This window comes from Heterodontus francisci, chromosome 30 (genome assembly GCF_036365525.1).
Source record: "Heterodontus francisci isolate sHetFra1 chromosome 30, sHetFra1.hap1, whole genome shotgun sequence".
NCBI lineage: Eukaryota > Metazoa > Chordata > Chondrichthyes > Heterodontiformes > Heterodontidae > Heterodontus > Heterodontus francisci.
Genome location: NC_090400.1, coordinates 25,359,675 through 25,379,900, shown reverse-complemented (window position 1 = coordinate 25,379,900; position 20,226 = coordinate 25,359,675). Strand labels below are relative to the sequence as shown.

The 20,226-nt window shown below is 44.1% G+C and overlaps 1 protein-coding gene across 7 annotated transcripts in view; it reads left to right on the top strand.

Annotated features, from left to right (window-relative positions):
• mtmr4 (myotubularin related protein 4) overlaps positions 1–20,226 on the top strand; it is a 214,277-nt gene that overhangs the window by 159,438 nt on the left and 34,613 nt on the right. For all 7 annotated transcript variants that reach the window (XM_068010247.1, XM_068010248.1, XM_068010249.1 and 4 more), the window contains 3 exons: positions 7,220–7,404; positions 18,090–18,218; positions 20,000–20,111. In XM_068010247.1, the coding sequence (XP_067866348.1) occupies positions 7,220–7,404; positions 18,090–18,218; positions 20,000–20,111 (426 nt within the window). The remainder of the gene's footprint in view (positions 1–7,219; positions 7,405–18,089; positions 18,219–19,999; positions 20,112–20,226) is intronic.

Below are 20,226 nucleotides of genomic sequence, written 5' to 3'. Positions count from 1 at the left end.
TTCCCCCCCTCTCTTTCCCCCCCTCTCTTTTCCCCCCCCTCTCTTTCCCCCCTCTCTCTTCCCCCCCTCTCTCTTCCCCCCCTCTCTTTTTCCCCCCCTCTCTTTTTTCCCCCCTCTCTTTTCCCCCCCTCTCTTTTCCCCCCTCTCTTTTCCCCCCTCTCTTTTCCCCCCCTCTCTTTTCCCCCCTCTCTTTTCCCCCCCTCTCTTTTCCCCCCCTCTCTTTTCCCATCCTCTCTTTTCCCCCTCTCTCTTTTCCCCCTCTCTCTTTTCCCCCTCTCTCTTTTCCCCCTCTCTCTTTTCCCCCTCTCTCTTTTCCCCCTCTCTCTTTTCCCCCTCTCCTCTTTTCCCCTCTCTCTCTTTTCCCCTCTCTCTCTTTTCCCCTCTCTCTCTTCCCCCCCTCCTCTCTCTTCCCCCCTCTCTCTTTTCCCCCCCTCTCTCTTTCCCCCCTCTCTCTTTTCCCCCCCCTCTCTCTCTTTCCCCCCCTCTCTCTCTTTCCCCCCCCTCTCTCTTCCCCCCCCTCTCTCTTCCCCCCCTCTCTCTTTCCCCCCCCTCTCTCTTTCCCCCCCTCTCTCTTTCCCCCCCCTCTCTCTTTCCCCCCCCTCTCTCTTTCCCCCCCTCTCTCTTTCCCCCCCCTCTCTCTTTCCCCCCCCTCTCTCTTTCCCCCCCCTCTCTCTTTCCCCCCTCTCTCTTTCCCCCCCCTCTCTCTTTCCCCCCCCTCTCTCTTTCCCCCCCCCTCTCTCTTTCCCCCCCCCTCTCTCTTTTCCCCCCCCTCTCTCTTTTCCCCCCCCTCTCTCTTTTCCCCCCCCCTCTCTCTTTTCCCCCCCTCTCTCTTTTCCCCCCCTCTCTCTCTCTCTCTCTTCCCCCCCTCGCTCTCTCTCTCTCTCTTCCCCCCCCTCGCTCTCTCTCTCTCTCCCTCCCCCCTGTCTCTGTCTCTCCCCCCCCCCCCCCCCCCCCACACACGAATGCGCAGAGTGTGAGGAACAAATTGAATGAATTGCAGGCACAAATGCAATGTAGAGGGTATGACGCCGTAGCCATCGTGGAGGCAAGGCTACAAGACAGTCGGGATTGGAACGAAATATACCAGGTTATAAGGACTACAGAAAAGATGAAGAAATGGTAGAGGAAAAGGAGTAGCCTTAGCAATTAAGGATGAAATTATTTCAATGATAGGAACGGATATCATGAGAGGTAAGCAGGCAGTGGAGACTTTGAGTCAATTGAGAAGTAGAACGGGAGTTAAGACTGTATTGGAAGTTGTGTAATCCTCCTGATAGCAACAGTGAAGTGGTAGATTGCATAAATGCAGAGATTAGACAAATTTGGAGGCAAGTTAGAGAGATTTTATAGGGGGTCTTTAACTTTCATTTAGATTGGAACAAGCTTACTGCATCTGTCAGAAAGGTAGTGAATTTTTGGTGTGTCTGGTATAGTTTTCTGCAACAGTTTGTCCCAGAACCAACCAAGAGGCAGGTCATATTTGATTTAGTAATGAGCCAGATTTAGTTAATAGCCCCTAATGGTGCATGAACATTTATCTCATATGATCATAACTTGATCAAGTTCAACATGGTGTTTGAAAGAGAGGAGCAAGAAATAACTACCAAGATGCTAGATTTAGGTAGAGCTGACTTCAATGTGATGAGATAAAGACTGTCCACCGTAAACTCGGCAAATCTATTAATGGATGAAATGACAGAAAATCAGTGGGAGGTGTTCAAAAAAAACTTCGTAATACAGAACTGGATAATATGCCTAAGGGACGCAAGAGTTCTACTTGCCAAAAGTAGTCTACTTGACAACTGAAGAGGTACGAGACAGCATAAAGCTAAAAGATTAAGCATACAAAAATGCAATAAATAACAAAGATCCGGACAAATGGGAAAGATAAAGGACAGCAAAGGGTGACAAACCGATACAAAATGGAGAATGCAAAGAAACTTGCAAGGGATATCGAAATCAACACAAATTTTTAGCTACATCAGGAAAAAGATGGTGGTCAGGAACATTGTCTGCCCTTGCAAACTGATGGTAATATTGTCAATGAAAATAAGGAAATGGCCGACATATTGAATAATTAATTTGCACTAGTATTTACAGTAGAGGAAGAGGTCAACATGCCAGAAATCCCCAGGAAACTAATATTGAATCAAGTCAGGGACTCACCCAAATTAACATAAGCAAAATAGATCATGAAGAAAATAATGGCAATTAAGAGTGACAAATTCCCAGGGCAAGATTGGTTTCCATCCCAGGGTTTTAAAGGAGCATCGACAATGCCTTAACTATAATCTTCCAAAGTTCTCTCCATTCAGGAACCATTTCTTTAGATTGGAAAATTGCGCATGTCACTCTGCTATTTAAGAAAGGTGAGAGAAAGGAAGCTAGGAATTTATAGACTAGTTAGCCTAACATCTGTTGTCAGGGAATTACTAGAGTCTATAATTAAGGATAGGGTGACTAAATACCTTGAAAATCTTCAAAGAGAACTAGGTGAAGCAGAAATACAGCAATTTTCATGTACTTTCAATTTAGTATGCTGTATTCGCTGCTTACAGTGCGATCTACTCTGCATTGGGGAGCGTAAATACAGATTGGGTGATCGCTTTGTGAAACACCTTTATTCAGTCGATGAGCATGACTAGGAGCTTCTGGTCACCTGTCATTTTAATTCTGCACCTTGCTCTCTTGCTGACCTGTCTGTCATCAGTCTTCTACAGTGTTCCAGTGTAGCTCAACAAAGGTTTGAGGAACAGCACTTCATCTTAGGCAATTTACAGACTTCTGGACTCAACACTGAGTTCAACAATTTCAGAACTTTAACCACTGCCTTCATTTTGTTTAGTTGCCTTTCTCTTTGCATGTTTTTGGTGTTACTTTCAGACGGCAGCTGTTCTTCATTCTGCCATTCAAAACTCCTCGAGGCATTTTTTTCTTTACTTGTCCCATTGCCACTCTCTTTGGCCTTGTACCACCAACTCTGATAGTTAATACCCCCGTCTTCCACCCTATCACAGACTTTTCCTTTTGTTTTTCCCACCCTCCCCCCTTTCACTTGATTTAAACCTATTACATTTCTATATTTTCCCATTTCTGATGAATGGTCATCGACCTGAAATGTTAACTCTGTTTCTCTCTCCGTAGATGCTGCCTGGCCTCCTGGGAATGTCTAGGGATGTTATTTATATGGATTTCCAGAAGGCATTTGATGATATTCCTCATAAGAGACTGTTAGCCAAAGCTGAAGCCCCTGGAATTGAAGACAAGTTATTAACCGGGTTAGGAAATTGGCTGAGCAATAGGAGAAGAGGAGTAGGGATAATAGGCATGTACTCTAATTGGTAGGATGTGACTAGTGGTGTCCCACAAGAATCTGTGTTTGGGCCTCAACTATTCACTATTTATTAACAACTTAGATGATGGGATATAATTCACATTTGCTGATGAGATAAAGATAGGTGGGATTGTAAGCATTGTTGATGTAAGCATAAAATTACAATAAGATATAGATAGATAAAGTGAATGGGCAAAACTGTGGAAAATGGATTTAAATGTAGGAAAATATGAGGTCATCCACTGACTTGGGAGTCCAGGTACAAAGATGTTATGGACAGTTTCAGAAAATAATCAAAAAGGCTAATGGAATGCTGACCTTTATATCTAAAGGACTAAAATGCAAGGGGTAGAAATCATGCTTCAGCTATACAAAGGCCTGGTTAGACCACACCTGGAGTACTGTGAGCAGTTCTGGGCATTACACATTAGACGTTGGAGGCCATGCAACATAGGTTTACCAGAATGATACCTGGATTGCAACGGTTAAATTAAGAGGAGAAATTACACAAACTAAGGTTGTATTCTCTGGAATGTAGAAGGTTAAGAGGTGATTTGATCAAAGTTTTCAAGATATTCAGGGGAACAGATAGGGTAGATAGAGAGAAACTGTTCCTGTTGGTTGGGGAGTCCAGGATGAGGTGCTGTGGTCTAAAAATTAGAGCCAGGTCTTTCAGGAGTGAAATTAAACGCTTTACACGTAAAGGGTGGTAGAAGTTTAGGACTCTCATCCATAAAAGGCAATTGATATTGGATCCATTGTTAATTTTAAAACTGAGATTGATAAACTTTTGTTAACGGAAGATATTAAGGGATGTAGAGCAAAGCAGGGTTTATGGAGTTGGGTAGCAGATCAGCCTTGATCTCATTGAATGGCAGAACAGCTCAAGGGGCTAAATGGCCTACTCCTATTCCTGTGTCTCTTGAGGCACAATAAAGGCCTATATAAAGAAAATATTTTTCTTAATATTGACATGGAAAGTTGTTCATGATTACTTATGCTTTCTGTCATTGTTTGGAATGTGACGTGAGCATGTTCTTTTCAAACCATTGCTGAAACATCTGAGAGTTAAAATGAAAGCATTTGCATTTACGTAGTGCCTATGGCCTCGTGATAATCCAAAGCTGTTCAGAACCAACAGATTCTTAATTTGCCAGCCATATTATGCACAGCATGGTCCCACAGTAGATTAATAAATGACCTGTTCATCTATTCTTGATATAATTATTTGAAGGAAGAATGTTGACTAGGACACTGAGAACATTGTGAATATTTCATCTTTTAAAATGCTAACTTTGCTTTCAAGTATTCCTGAGATTTGAAGTGCACTTTGTTTTTTTACTACTTGCCAAGATAAACTCCTGCAAAGGAGCCTGTGTCAGCATCATTGCTGCTTTCCAGCCTTTCCATGAAGGTTCAAACACCAAGGTTTATAAGTTAAGTTAGGAAGTTATAAGTAAAGAGATAAGTCTTTTAACCTAAAGGATAATCGAGTTGTGAAATAAGTCATGAGGAATATGCACAGCATAAGCTAATTTAAATGTAGCACCTTTTTCAACAGCTTGCCCAGGTTCAGTTGAGTGTCGCTAACTGCTTATAAAGTGCATACAGTTTAGGTTTAAGTAGGTATCCTCATAATTTGAACTAGCCAGCCTATAGCACTTGCCAATATAGAAATGAACTTCAAAGCTACATGGTGCCATTTTCAGTATTAACTATAATTGTGTTTGTGAAAAGGTGACAAAACTTGATTGTTTTTGAAATGTATTGAGAGCAGGAACTGGGAAACATGGGAAATATTGAGCATGAGCTGTGTTCCACTGCATGCAGCCTGTTCAATATATCACCACTGCCCATGTTGTAGCACTCGAACACACCACCCATGTCAGTTCCCTGACACTTAGCATGGCCTGAAAGCCTACCTCCCAATGCAGTATCTAACACAGTGGAGAATTATCCACTTTGTTATATCTTGGGGAATATCAACAAGCATCCGGTTTCTGCTAGCTTACATACAAGAAATGTAATCATACTGAAAATTAATGATAAATTGCATTTAATTAGTAATTTATTGCATTGCTGAATTATTATGAAAAGCTTCCCAGAAAGGATTATTTTTGGAGAGCAGAAGGTGTAATGTGGCTTTCGTTGAAAGGGATTTGAGCACAGGAGTAAAGATGCATTTGCTTCAATTGTATAAAGCCTTGGTTAGACTGCACCTAGAGTATTATGTAAGTTTTGGTCTCCTTATCTAAGGAAGGATATACTTATCATAGAGGGAGTGCAAAGGAGGTTCACCAGACTAATCCCTGGGATGGCGGGATTATTTTATGAGAAGAGATTGCAGAAACTGGGCCTGTATTCTCTGGAGTTTTGAAGAATGAGAAGTGATCTCATTGAAACTTTGAAACTTCTTACAGGGTGTGACAGGGTAGATGTGGATAGGATGTTTTCTCTGGCTAGTGACTCTAGTACAAGGGGCCACAGTCTCAGAATAAGGGGCAGGCCATTTAAGACCCAGATAAGGAGGAATTTCTTTACTCAGAGGGTGGTGAATCAATGGAATTTTCTACCCCAGAAGGCTGTGGTAGCTTAGTCTTTGAGCATGCTGAAGACAGAAATGGATAGATTTCTGAATACTAACAACATCAAGGGATATGGGGATAGTGGGGATAAATAGCATAGAGGTAGATGATCAGCCATTATCTGTTTGAATGGCGGAGCAGCCTCGATGGGCTGAATGGCCTACTCCTGCTCCTATTTCCAATGATCCTATGAAGGCAGAATGCTGAAGTAGGGACTGTGCAGGTACATGTATGAGATAGCTCAGGTTTAATGTAGTGCTGAATCTCTCAGATTAAAGGGCCCCAGGTGTGAATCCTGATTTCTGCAGGCACAGCACATTTGGCCTCGGTCACACGGAGCTAGGGAGGAAAATATCAGTCAAGGTTTCCACTGTTGAGCATTATCCAGTGACCCTGTTGGAAAGTGTGTGTATTTAGATGAAGAAAGTGTTGTGCTTGGCTGTGATGTTCTGTGGTTGAGTATTCCATCAACATGTAAACATTGTAAAGAAAGATCATTTTTGGCTGTTGACAGAAGTGCTAATTCCAAAAGACATTTAGTACTCGAGGATTAGTCTACATCATTTAATTTCAGTGACTTGTGCCAGCAACAAAATCCTTCCTTTGAGTGTTTTTATTGCAGTTCACTGCAGCTGCTGCTGGTTTACTTCGAACGTTCTCGCTTTTTGTGAATCTGATTGCTCATTAGCAGTTCTATGGCCACTTAAGGACAATACCAGCGGTTGACTGGCATCTGTAACAATGCCACATCAAGCGCAAGTGATTCCATGAGTAGGGAGTGAAAATTTTTTTTAGAAGGGAACAAAGAAACATAAGGCTATCGAAGAAATGTTTGTGTGTTGGTGGGTAATTATGAAGTATAAACATTTGAGGGTAAACTTGCTGTTTTCAGTTCATAATTTTTCCATCCATTAAAATAAATGAACAGAAAATTGTGGACTGTATGCAGTTATTCTATATGCACTGTTTAATAGGTGAGGCTCCTCACCAGGATGCACAAGTGGAAATATATCCTTTTAATCTCATTCAGTTTCCAGTTTCCAAATTCTGGTTTTAAAAGTTGTTCCCTTGCATTCAGCCACAAGAGGAGTGATATATCATCAATCAGGATCTATCACCATAATGCCGCATCATGCCCTTCTTCCCAACTGAGGGAGCTCTATATTTGATTGTATGTGTGACTTTTAACTGAACTCAACAGTTTTGAATGTTGGGAATGAAAAAGCACTGAAATACTTGATGCTGTGTGGTGGCTTGATTTCAATGTGTGCACTCATTAACAGCGGTATGTTTTCTCCAGACATCTACGGAATGGTGCTGTGATATCACGCTGCAGTCAGCCAGAAATCAGCTGGTGGGGCTGGAGGAACGCAGATGATGAATATCTGGTGACATCCATTGCTAAAGCCTGCATCTTAGACCGAGGAACAAAACTGAGTGGAAAGAGCAAAAATGAGGGAACATATCTGTCCGACACAGACTTCGGTGAGACTGTAGACCAGAAATCTCTCTTATACCTAATTGAGAAACTCGAGCTATTTATTGTCCATATTTCTTCACATCTCCTCTTCTAAGGGTACTAAGGGGCGGCGCAGTGGTTAGCACCGCAGCCTCACAGCTCCAGGGACCCGGGTTCGATTCTGGGTACTGCCTGTGCGGAGTTTGCAAGTTCTCCCTGTGACCGCGTGGGTTTTCGCCGGGTGCTCTGGTTTCCTCCCACAGCCAAAGACTTGCAGGTGATAGGTAAATTGGCCATTGTAAATTGCCCCTAGTGTAGGTAGATGGTAGGGAATATGGGATTACTGTAGGGTTAGTATAAATGGGTGGTTGTTGGTTGGCACAGACTCGGTGGGCCTAAGGGCCTGTTTCAGTGCTGTATCTCTAAAATAAATAAATAATTCATGCTGGAATAAAGTATGGATGCCTTCCAGCAGCTCACCAAGTAGCCATTTAACAGATGTGAGCCTAGACGATCAAATTCAACATGGAGGCATCATGGCCAAGCTCATTGAGGTTAAGAGTGTGCAGGCGAGAGGGAATGGGAGTCCCCTGAGTCGATCTCACTTGCTAACTGGTTTTCCATTTTGGATACTGGTGAGGGCGACGGTTCCTCAGAGGAGTGCAGCAAGAGCCCAAGTCCGTGGCAGGATAGGTGGTTCAGCTGCAGAGGAGGGGAGGAAGAAGAGTGGAAGGGCAATAATGATGGAGGATTCGCTAGTTAGAGGAACAGATAGGCGTTTCTGTGGCCACAGATGTGACACCAGGATGGTATGTTCCCTCCCTGGTGCCAGGGTCAAGGATATCACAGAACGGCTGCAGGACATTCTTCTGGGGTGGGTGAACAGCCAGAGGTCATGGTCCACATTGGTACCAGTGACATAGGTATGAAGAGGGATGAGGTCCTGAAAGCAGAGTTTAAGGAGTTAGGAAAGAAATTAAAAAACAGGAGTTCAAATGCAGTAATCTCAGGATTATTCCCAGTGCCACATGCTAGCGAGCATAGAAATTAGAGGATTAAGCGTTTAACATGTGGCTGGAGAATTGGTGCAGGAGGGAAGGCATCAGATTTCTGGGGTAGCTGGGACCTGTACAAGATGGGCGGGTTGCACCTTTGCAGGGCTTGAGACTAACATCCGCGCAGGGAGATTTGCTGGTGCTGTTGGGAAGGGTTTAAACTAAATTGGCAGGAGGTTGGGAACCTAGAGGGAGCTCAGATTGGCGGGAAGCAAAACTGGTAACAGGAAGTGGAAAAGTAGTAAGCAAAATTGTAAGACAGACGGAACGAAGGCAAACATCAAATAGGATTGGAATGAGGAATAATGTTAAGACAAAGTTAAGGCACTATCAGAATGCTCGCAGCATTCACAACAAGGCAGATGATTTGAAGGCACAGATGGATATGGATATGATTTAATTGCCATTACGGAGATGTGGTTACAACGTGACCTGGACTGGGAACTGAATATTCAGGGATATTCGTCATTTAGGAGGGAAACGCGAGGGGAAAAGGAGGTGGGGTAGTGCTGTTAATAAGGGACGTGGTCAGTATATTAGTGAGAGAATCTTAGATTGAAGGAACAAGAGTAGAATCAGTTTGGATGGAGCTAAAAAACAGCAAGGGGCAGCAAACATTGGTATGAGTTGTTTATAGGCCACCAAACTGTAGTGGTAATGTTGGGCATGGGATAAATCAGGAAATTAGTAGCATGCGCAATATAGTAATAATGGGTGAATTCAATTTACATATAGATTGGGTAAACCTAATTAGCACTAATGCTGTGGAGGATGAATTCCTGGAGTGTGTATGAGATTTTATTTTTAATCGTTTGGGGAATGTGGGTGTCGCTGGCTAGGCCAGCATTTATTGCCCATCCCTAATTGCCCTTGAGAAGGTGTTGGTGAGCTGCTGCCTTGAACCCCTACAATCCTTGGGGTACAGGTGCTTCAACAGTGCTGTTTGGAAGGGAGTTCCAGGATCTTGACCCAGCGGCAGTGACGGAACGGCTATATAGTTCCAAGTCAATATGGTGTGTGGCTTGGAGGAGAACTTGAGTGGTGGTGTTCCCATGCATCAGCTGCCCTTGTCCTTCTTAGGTCCGGGTTGTCCAACCATTTCGGGCGGAGGGTCACATTTTGATTTTTGCTCGGCCCAAGGGGCTGGTGAGCAAATTCCGAAAAGTAAAGGCATTAAAACGTTATCTCACTAATAAAAGCAACAAATGTGCATTTTTGTGAAGACGCTTTAAATGAGAAGACTAATTTATTGACTTACTTTCTCATTACTGTATTGAAAACTGATTCAGTGACATTCCTGTAATTATTTTTGCTTACGTAAGTAGTCAGTCTCTGCCCGCACACTTGATCAAGTGTGCGCGTGTGTGTGTGTTTCCCCCCCACTCCCTACTACCTTCCAGGACGAGGGTACATAGATTGCTAGGGTTGTGCAAAAGATGCAGGGGGCATATGAGGACGTACTTTTTTACGCAGCGCATGGTAATGATGTGAAACTCACTGCCCACAAGGTTGGTGGTAGCACAGACATCAAGAGGAAGTTAGAAGGCCACCTGACAGGAATAGACTTGCAGGGCTACTGCGAGTGGGACTGACTGCATAGTTCTGTGGAGAGCCAGCATGGGTTCGATGGACAGAATGGCCTCTTTCTGTGCCATAAGTAAATGTCTCTTTGACTCTCCCTCTCCTTCTTCCCCCTCTCTCTGTCCCTCTCTGTATCTCTCTCTCCCTCTCTCCACCACCATGTCTCCAGTGTTCCCCAGTCCCCACTCAGTGTTCCCTGATCTCTCTGCCCCCCCATCTCTCTCTCCACCACCACCACCCCCGTCTCTGTGTCCCCCCCCGTCTCTCCGCCGTGTCGCCCCCGCGCCCCCTCTCCCCGCCGTGGCCCCCGCGCCCCGTGTCCCCCCCCCCCCACCATGTCCCCCGTTCACCCTGTGTTTTCCCCCCACTCTCCTCTGTGTCCCCCGTTCACCCTGTGTACCCCCCCAGTCTCTTGGTCCCACAACACCCCATCGCTCTCCACCCCCTCTCCGTCCATCTCCGCGAACGCTCAGCAGACAGTCAGTTCTTTTTTAAAAAAAAACATCGCGCAGTCAGTTTCAAGCTGACATGTTGCTGACATCAGGAACAGCCGTTTTTCAACAGACTCGGCATTTTTTCGGCGGGATTTTTTAACAGTGAGAGCCCACTGGAAAACAGAGTCTGTTGGAAAACTGCTGTTCCTGCTGTCAGCATTTGTCAGCTTGAAATTGACAGCGCTATGTTTTTAAAAGGGCCACTCTAAGAAGATCACAATGGGAAATTTTTAACCTCCAATCACAGTGAGGATGAGGAATGGCCCCGGGAACAGTTTACATCCGCGGGCTGGATGGAAATGTTTGGCGAGCTGGATCCTGGCCCGCAGGCCGTATGTTGAACAACCATGTTCTAGGTGGTAGAGGTCACGGGTTTGTAACTGCTGACGAAGGAGCCTTGTTGAGTTGCTACAATGCATCTTGTAGATGGTACACACTGTCGTCTGGTGGAGGGAGTGAATGTTGAAAGTGGGTTGATGGGGTGCCAATCAAGCAGGTTGCTTTGTCCTGGATGGTGTCGAGCTGCTTCAGTAATATTGGAGCTGCACCCATCCAGGCAGGCGGAGAGTATTCCATCACACTGCTGACTTGTGCCTTGTAGATGGTAGACAGGCATTGGGGAGACGGGAGGTGAGTTACTTGCCACCGAATTCCCAGCCTCTGACCTGCTCTTGTAGCCACAACATTTATGTGGCTGGTCCATTTCAGTTTTTGGTCAACGGTGACCCCAAGGATGTTGATAGTGGGGGATGTAGCAATGTTAATGCCATTGAACATCAAGGGTAGATGGTTAGATTCTCTCCTGTTTTAGATGGTCATTGCCTGGCACTTGTGTGGCCTGAATGTTACTTGCCACTTATCAGTCCAAGCCTGGATGTTGTCCAGGTCGTGCTACGTATGGACATGGGCTGCTTCAGTATCTGAGGAGTCGCAAATGGTGCTGAACAATGTGTAATCATCAGCGAATGTCTCCACTTCTGACCTTATGATGGAGCGTAGGTCATTGATGAAGCAGCTGAAATTGGTTGGGCCTAGGACACTACCCTGAGGAACTCCTGCAGTGATGTCCTGGGACTGAGATGATTGACATCCAACAACCACAACCATCTTCCTTTGTGCTAAGTATGATTCCAACCAGCGGGGAATTTTCCCCTGATTCCTATTAACTCCAGTTTTGCTCGGGCTCCTTGATGCCATACTCTGTTAAATGCTGCCTTGATGTCAAGGGCAGTCACTCTCATCTCACCTCTGGCGTTCAGCTCTTTTTTTGTCCATGTTTGAACCAAGGCTGTAACGAGGTCAGGAGCTGAGTGGCCCTGGCGGAACCCAAACTGAGCAACAGTGAGCAGGTTATTTCTGATAGCACTGCTAACAACTCCTTCTATCACATTGCTGATAATCGGGAGTAGACTGATAAGGTGGTAATTGGCCAGGTTGGATTTGTCCTACTTTTTGTGTACAGGACATACCTGGGCAAGTTTCCTCATTGCCAGGTAGATGCCAGTGTTGTAGCTGTACTGGAACAGCTTTGGTAGGGGCGCAGCTAGTTCTGGAGCACATGTCTTCAGTACTATTGCCGGAATGTTGTCGGGGCCCTTAGCCTTTGCAGTATCCAGTGCTTTCAGCCGTTTCTTGATATCACGTGGAGTGAATCAGATTGCCTGAAGACTGGCATCTGTGATGCTGGGGACCTCAGGAAGAGGCTGAGATGGATCATCCACTCCGCTTCTGGCTGAAGATGGATGCAAATGCTTCAGCCTTGTCTTTAGCACTAATGTGCTGGGCTGTTCCATCGCAGAGGATGGGGAAGTTTGTGGAGCCTCATTCTCCTGCCAGTTTAATTATCCACCACCCCTCACGACTGGATGTGGCAGGGTTGCAGAGCTTAGATCTGATCCGTTGGTTGTGGGATCGCTTAGCCCTGTCTATTGTACGCTGCTTCCGCTGTTTGGCATGCAGGTAGTCCTGTGTTGTAGCTTAACCAGGCTGACACCTCATTTTTAGTTATGCCTGGTGCTGCTCCTGGCGTGCCCTCCTGCACTTTTTATTGAACCAGGGTTGGTCGCCTGGCTTGATGGTAATGGTAGAGTGGAGGATATGCTGGGCCATGAGGTTGCAGATTGTGATTGAATACAATTCTGCTGCTGCTGATGGCCCACAGTATCTCATGGATGTCCAGTTTTGAGTTGCTAGATCTGTTCAAAATCTATCCCATTTAGCACGGTGGTAGTGCCACACAACATGATGGTTGGTACCCTCAGTGTGAAGACGGGACTGTGCGGTGGTCACTCCTACCAATACTGTCATAGACAGATGCATCTGCGACATATAGATTGGTGAGGACAAGGTCAAGAAGGTTTCTCCCTCTTGTTGGTTACCTCACCACCTGCTGCAGTCCCAGTCCAGCAGCTATGTCGTTTAGGACTCAACCAGCTCGGACAGTAGTGGTGCCACTGAGCCACTCTCTTGGTGGTGGACATTGAAGTCCCCCCACCCAGAGTACATTTTGTGCCCTTGCTACTGTCAGTGCTTCTTTCGATTGGTGTTCAACCTGGAGGAGAACTGATTCATCAGCCGAGGTGGGTGGGGGCTGCTGGTGGTGGTAGGTAGTAATCAGCAGGAGGCTTCCTTGCCCATGTTTGACCTCATGTCATGAGACTTCATGGGGTCCGGAGTGAATGTTGAGGACTCCCAGGGCAATTTCCTCCTGACTCTATACCATTGTGCTGCCACTTCTGGTTGGTCTGTCGTGCTGGGTGGGAGGGGACATACCCAGGGGTGGTGATGGTATCTGGGACATTGTCTGCAAGGTATGATTCTGTGAGTATGACTGTGTCAGACTGTTGCTTGACTAGTCTGTGGGACAGCTCTCCCAATTTTGGCACAAGCCCCCAGATATTAGTAAGGAGGACTTTGCAGGGTTGACAGGGCTGGGGTTGCCATTTTCGCTTTCGATGTATAGGTCGATGCTGGGTGGTCCGTCCAGTTTCATTCCTTCCTTCCAGTTTCTGAAGCAGTACATTGAAGAACCAACAAGGGATCGGGCTATTTTAGATTTAGTATTCAGTAATGGGAAAGGGCTGATTAATAACCTTGCTGTAAGGGAGTCAATAGCCAATAGGAAATAGTGACCACAATGTTTTACATTAAGTTTAAAAGAGTTATAGTTCATTGTGAAACTAGGGTCTTAAATCTGAACAAAGGAAACTATGAAGGTATGAGGGACAAGTTGGCTATGGTGGATTAGGAAAATATATTAAAAGATTTGACAGTAGACAGGCAATGGCTAGGATTTTAAAAAGTATTCCACGGTTTACAACAAATATACATTCCTCTAAGACACAAAAAGGTAGCAGAAAAGGTGAATCAACCATAGCTAACAAAAGAAGTTAAAGATTGCATTACGTCAAAGAAAGTGGCCTATAAGGTGGCCAGAAAAAGTGGTAAGCCTGAAGATTGGGAGCAATTTAGAGTCCAACAAAGGAGGACCAAGAAATTGATAAAGGGAAAAGAGGTTATGAATGCAAGCTAGCTAGAAACATAAAGGCGGACTGTAAAGCTACTTTAGGTATGTGAAAATGAAACGATTAGCAAGGACGAATGTGGGTCCATTGCAGGTGGAGAATGCAGAAATGGCAGCGAGATTAAATAATTACTTTGTGTCTGTCTTCAGGGAGGAAGACACAGAAAATCTCCCAGAAATGCTAGGGAACCAAGGGACTTGCAAAATGAGGAACTGAAATACATTTGTATCAATAAAGCGGTAGTACTTAAAATATTAATTGGATTGAAAGTTGATAAATCCCCTGGACCAGATGAGCTAAATCCCAGAGTATTGAAGGAGGTGGCTATAGAGATAGTGGATGCATTGGTGGTTATCTTTCAAAATTTTGTAGATTCTGGAAGGGTTCCTGCAGCCTGGAAAGTAGCAAATGTAACCGCACTATTTAAGAAGGGAGCGAGAGAGAAAACTCAGAACTACAGACCTGTTAGTTTAACGTCAGTAGTAAGGAAAATTTTAGAATTATTTTAAAAGTTGAGATAACTGACACGTAAAATATGACTGGGCAGAGTTAACATGGATTTGAGTGGGAAGTCATGTTTGACAATCCTGTTGGAGTTTTTTGAGGATGTTACTTGTAGCATGGATAAAGGAGAACCAGTGGATGTGCTGTATTTGGATTTTCAGAAGGCTTTTGATAGGGTCCCCCAATGGAGGTTAGTAAACACAAAGCATATGGGATTGTGGGTAATATACTGCAATAGATTGAGAATTGGTTAACAGACAGAAAACAGAGAGTAATAATAAATGGGTCATTTTCAGGATGGCAAGCTGTTACTAGTGGGGTACTGCAAGGATCTGTGCTTGGGCCACAGCTGTTTACAATCTATATAAATGAATTGGATGTGAAGGCCAGTTGTAATATTTCCAAATTTACTGATGACACAAAAGTGGTGGGAATATAAGTTGTGAGGAGGATGCAAGGAGGCTTCAAGGGGTTTTGGACAGTTTAAGTGAATGGGCAAGAACATGGCAGGTGGAATACAATGTGATTAAGTATGAAGTGATCCACTTTGGTGGGAAAAAACAGAAAGGCAGAGTATTTCTTAAATGGTGAGAGCTTGGGAAGTGTTGATGTCCAAAGGGACCTGGGTGTCCTTGCTCATGAGTCATTAAAAGCTAATATCAGGTGCAGCAAGCAATTAGGAAGGTAAATGGTATGTTGGCCTTCATTGCAAGGGGATTTGAGTACAGGAGTAAAGATGTATTGATTGAATTGTATGAAGCCTTGATGAGACCACACTTGGAGCATTGTGTACAGTTTTGGTCTCCTTATCTAAGGAAGGTTATTGCCATAGAGGGAGTGCAACAGAGATTCACCGGACAAATCCCTGGGATGGCGGGATTGTCTTATGAGGAGAGATTGCAGAAACTGGGCCTGTATTCTCTGGAGTTTTGAAGAATGAGAAGTGATCTCATTGAAACTTTAAAAATTCTTACAGGGTGTGAGAGGGTAGATGTGGATAGAATGTTTTCTCTGGTTAGTGAGTCTAGAACAAGGGGCCACAGTCTCAGAATAAGGGGCAGGCCATTTAAGACCCAGATAAGGAGGAATTTCTTTACTCAGAGGGTGGTGAATCGATGGAGGTTTCTACCCCAGAAGGCTGTAGAAGCTCAGTCTTTGAGCATGCTGAAGACAGAAATGGATAGATTTCTGAATACTAACGACATCAAGGGATATGGGGATAGTGGGAATAAATAGCATAGAGGTAGATGATCAGCCATTATCTGTTTGAATGGCGGAGCAGCCTCGACAGGCCGAATGGCCTACTGCTGCTCCCATTTCCTATGATCCTATGAAGGCAGAATGCTGAAGTAGGGACTGTGCAGGTACATGTATGAGATAGCTGAGGCTTAATATAATGCTGAATCTCTCAGATTAAAGGGCCCCAGGTGTGAATCCTGATTTCTGCAGGCACAGCACATTTGGCCTTAGTCACACGGAGCTAGGGAGGAAAATATCAGTCAAGGTTTCCACTGTTGGAAAGTGTGTGTATGTAGATGAAGAAAGTAGATGTGGATAGGATGTTTCCTCTGGCTGGGGAGTCTAGAACAAGGGGACACAGTCTCAGAATAAGGGGCAGTCCATTTAAGACCGTGATGAGGAGGAATTTGTTTACTCAGATTGAATTCTCTACCCCAGAGGATTGTGGAAGCTCAATCATTGAGTTTAATGGGGGGAAATGACGTATAGGTAGATGATCTGTTGGAATGCCGGAGCAGGCTTGACGGGCCGAATGGCCTACTCCTGCTCCTATTTCCTATGATCCTTATTCTCAGCAATGTTCACATGCACTTCCCAGTAGACGTAATTAGATAACGAGGATCAGAATCTTGATTTTTTTTTTCCTTTCACCTCCGCAAGTCTGAGGATGCAAAATGAGTGCGTGCACCGTTGGTTGTCCAACTATTCAAAGTTTTGGCCTCAAAACAGGACTGTTTGCTTCAAAATTTGATGGGCAGCTGCACTGGAGGTGACACCCAGAAAGTTTTTTCACACTCCACCAACTCAATGCAGAGGAATTTCTGATAGGATACCACTTCATGCCCATGTTCTCCCACAGTACAGAATGTGTCCCAGCTACATCTCTGAGAAAAGTATAGATGTTTTGTTGCAGGAAGGGAGGGGTAGCTATAGTGGTCAGCTGCTACCAGCTTGATCAGATCTGAAAAGTCAGTGGCCTGGGAATAGGCCTGCACTCCTAAATCCCTTCCTTCTAACCCCCTACCACCAAGTATATCTGGTGTGCAGTCTGTTGCCAGAACTGATTGAAGGAATAAATGGAGGCAGCTAGATCCTGTGAAGAGCAAAAGGTTAGAAATACGAGTCAGAGGGTGGAACTGCGATGCATTTTTGACACAAGTGACAAATGTGGGCAGAACCCAGATCTGTCAGGTTTGCGTCCCATATTATAAACTGCCAGAAATTGCGCACCAGTTGGAACTATACTTCTTAGACCTTGCCCCATTATGTCCGTAGCCTGATTTGGAGGCATTCATGGGCTAGCCAGTGAATTCAACCCAGATCATAGGAAACCCACCCCTGCTGAGAATAGGAAGGATGTGATTGTACTAGATAGGGTACAGAGGAGATTCACCAGGATGTTGCCTGGGCTGGAGCATTTCAGCTATGAAAAGAGACTGGATAGGCTAGGGTTATTTTCCTTGGAGCAGAGAAGGCTGAGGGGGGACCTGATTGAGGTATACAACATTATGAAGGGCATAGATAGAGTAGATAGGAAGAAATTTTTTTCCCTTAGCGGAGGTGTCATTAACCAGGGGGCATAGATTTAAGGCGAGGGGCAGGAGGTTTAGAGGGGATTTGAGGAAAAATGTTTTCACCCAGAGGGTGGTTGGAATCTGGAACACACTGCCTGAAAGGGTGGCAGAGGCAGGAACCCTCACAACATTTAAGAAATATTTAGATGAGCACTTGAAACACCATAGCATACAAGGCTATGGGCCAAGTGCTGGAAAATGGGATTAGAATAGATAGGCTTGATGGCTGGCACGGATGCGGTGGGCTGAAGTGCCTGTTTTTGTGCTGTATAACTCTATGACTCTATGTTCTTAGCCTTCTGAAGATCCCAAGAATAAAAAACCCAAACGTTATTAATTCCCAAAAGATTGATTACTTAAGATTGCTGCCCATCAGATCCTCGTGACTGAAATTACTTTTTTGGCTTTCAGTCTTTGACCTTGGAAGGCCAGTGTGCTGATCTGAATTCAGTCACTTCAGTAGCACAAGTGCCTCTGATGTGGGGAGGGAAGCACCATCCTCCACAAATATTTAAATATCATGTCTCCAGGATTTGGGGCAGAGGGCCAAAGCAGCAGGTATATGCCCTGGCCTGGCACAATTCTATCTCCTCGCACTTGCCAGTATATTTTTTATGTTGAAATTGTTTGCTTTTGTAGGTTAATGTTGAGGAACCATAGGTGATGCCACTGTTTATTACGGATCAAGCTGTTCACCATAATAAAGTTAGGAATTAAAATGTAATCATCTCTTGCTCTAGATTCATCCATAACCTCAGGATCTGTGGCAGAGAGTGGGGAGACACCACAGAAGTTGCTTATTTTGGATGCAAGATCGTACACTGCAGCTGTAGCCAACCGAGCGAAGGGTGGAGGTTGTGAGTGTGAAGGTATGCATTACACACTGGCACAGCATGTGCTTCTGAACCTGAGAGGTGGAATTGCATCCCAAGACTGAGGTAGCTCGAATCCTCTGATACTGAACAAGCTTTGAGCAGATTATGGAGGAGAGTTTTTGTGTGCCTATGTACACAGTAAACGATATAGGCCAGAGAAAGCACTGTCAGGATGTAACTCTCCAAACAGCACTAGGAGAGTTTACTGTACATTTGTCTTGTTACACAGAGTATTCCAGTCAACCTGTTAATCCATCTGCAGGGAGGGATAAAGATGTGGTTCTTCTGAGTACCTTAAGAGTCTAGATAACAGATCCAGTAGGTGACCTGTCCAAGTCCTCAAAATACAACTAACAATAGTCGAGGTTGAGTCCCCTTACTGGAAGCATCCTAAATCAGCATTGAGCTAACATAACTTTCAACCATTTAGAAGTTACTTTTTCAGCAATAAACCCACATGCCGTGGTTTTGAAATTGGAACAACCACTGCAAATTTCACATGCTCGCAGGATTCGTCTCCTAAAGACTGTTAGCTACTCGGGAGCTGACATTCAGAAAACATGTTTTGTTAATATATAGCCACAGAAATAACATGCTAGTAAGCCAACAGTATAGAAACCAGACAGACACAGGTTAGAGGGCTCTGCAGGATCCTTTTGTAGATAGCACAGGCTCCTGGGATCACTCTTTGAAACATAGGTTCTAAAAGAAGGATATCTGAAACCTATGTTCTGTTTGTGTCGCATTTGTCGGCTTGTATTAAGTATATGAGTTATTCAAATATAAATTTAATTATTGTTGTGAGTTTGTAGTATGTCTCATAAGGACAAATATAAGCTTGAATGTGTGATTTGTTGTTCCTTGACTGGCATAGATAAGAGACCAGATTTTTTGGAAGATGCAGGTTGGAGTGCAGAAGTTTGTATGTATTGGCTTTGTGATTTTAGGTGTAGTTTGAGGAAGGTGTGTATCAATGAAATTTGAAAACAAAAATCTAATATTTTTAAATGCTTGATTTTTGTTGTTTGGCACAATTTGTCACATTTCATACATTGAAATCCATGGATAATATTGCAAAATCCTGTGTCCACTGAAATGATTTTAAATTATGAGTGTAGGGTAATGGGTCATAAGTTTAAATCAGTTTTTAAAAAATTAAGGCTTATATCAAAAAGTTTTTCTTCACAAAGGATGATCAAATCATGGAATGGTACCCCGGATAGAGTATTGGAAGCAAAATAGCTAGAATTCAGTAACCAATGGAATCTTTGTGGTTGTTCTGGATGGATGGGCTCAATGGCTCCCTCATCTGTAAAATTGTGAAAGGGATTAATGATTATTTTGCTTGTCTTAAATTGTGACAAACTCGAACCAAATGCCAACTTCCTGGCCCAGGTTATATTTAATGTTACAAACTAGTTAAATGTATGACTAGAATTGGTATCATTTGTGTTCTTCATGCACCGATTAATCTAGAAGAGAAAAATCATTCAAGTGGCAATTGGATGCTGCAGTAGTGGGGACTTTAGGCTTTTATGAAAGAATGAGCTTGATGAACCGAATGACTTTCTTTGACTGTACTTAACTTTGTGAACTGAGATCCCGTGGTCTGGATGACTTATTTATTGATGCAACAGGGTTTGGCTGCAAGTCTTTTCTGTAGACCAAGATATGGTCTGTGCTGTAATAATCCTTACAGGCAACGTGCAAAAGTTCACTGAATCCTAGACAGCTGCCTTCTCCACCCTGATTAACTAATTCTTTGTTTATTGCAGAATATTATCCAAACTGTGAAGTGATGTTTATGGGAATGGCAAACATTCACTCGATCAGGAACAGCTTCCATTCACTCCGAGCTGTCTTCAGTCAGATGCCAGACCCTGGAAAGTGAGTGCCATCCTTACAAAGTTGTAAACTGTTTCAGAGGCAGAGTTAAAATCCCACCTATCTCAGTAGTTGCTGTGTTTGTCACCTGCAGAACATGCAGCCTTTAACCAACATG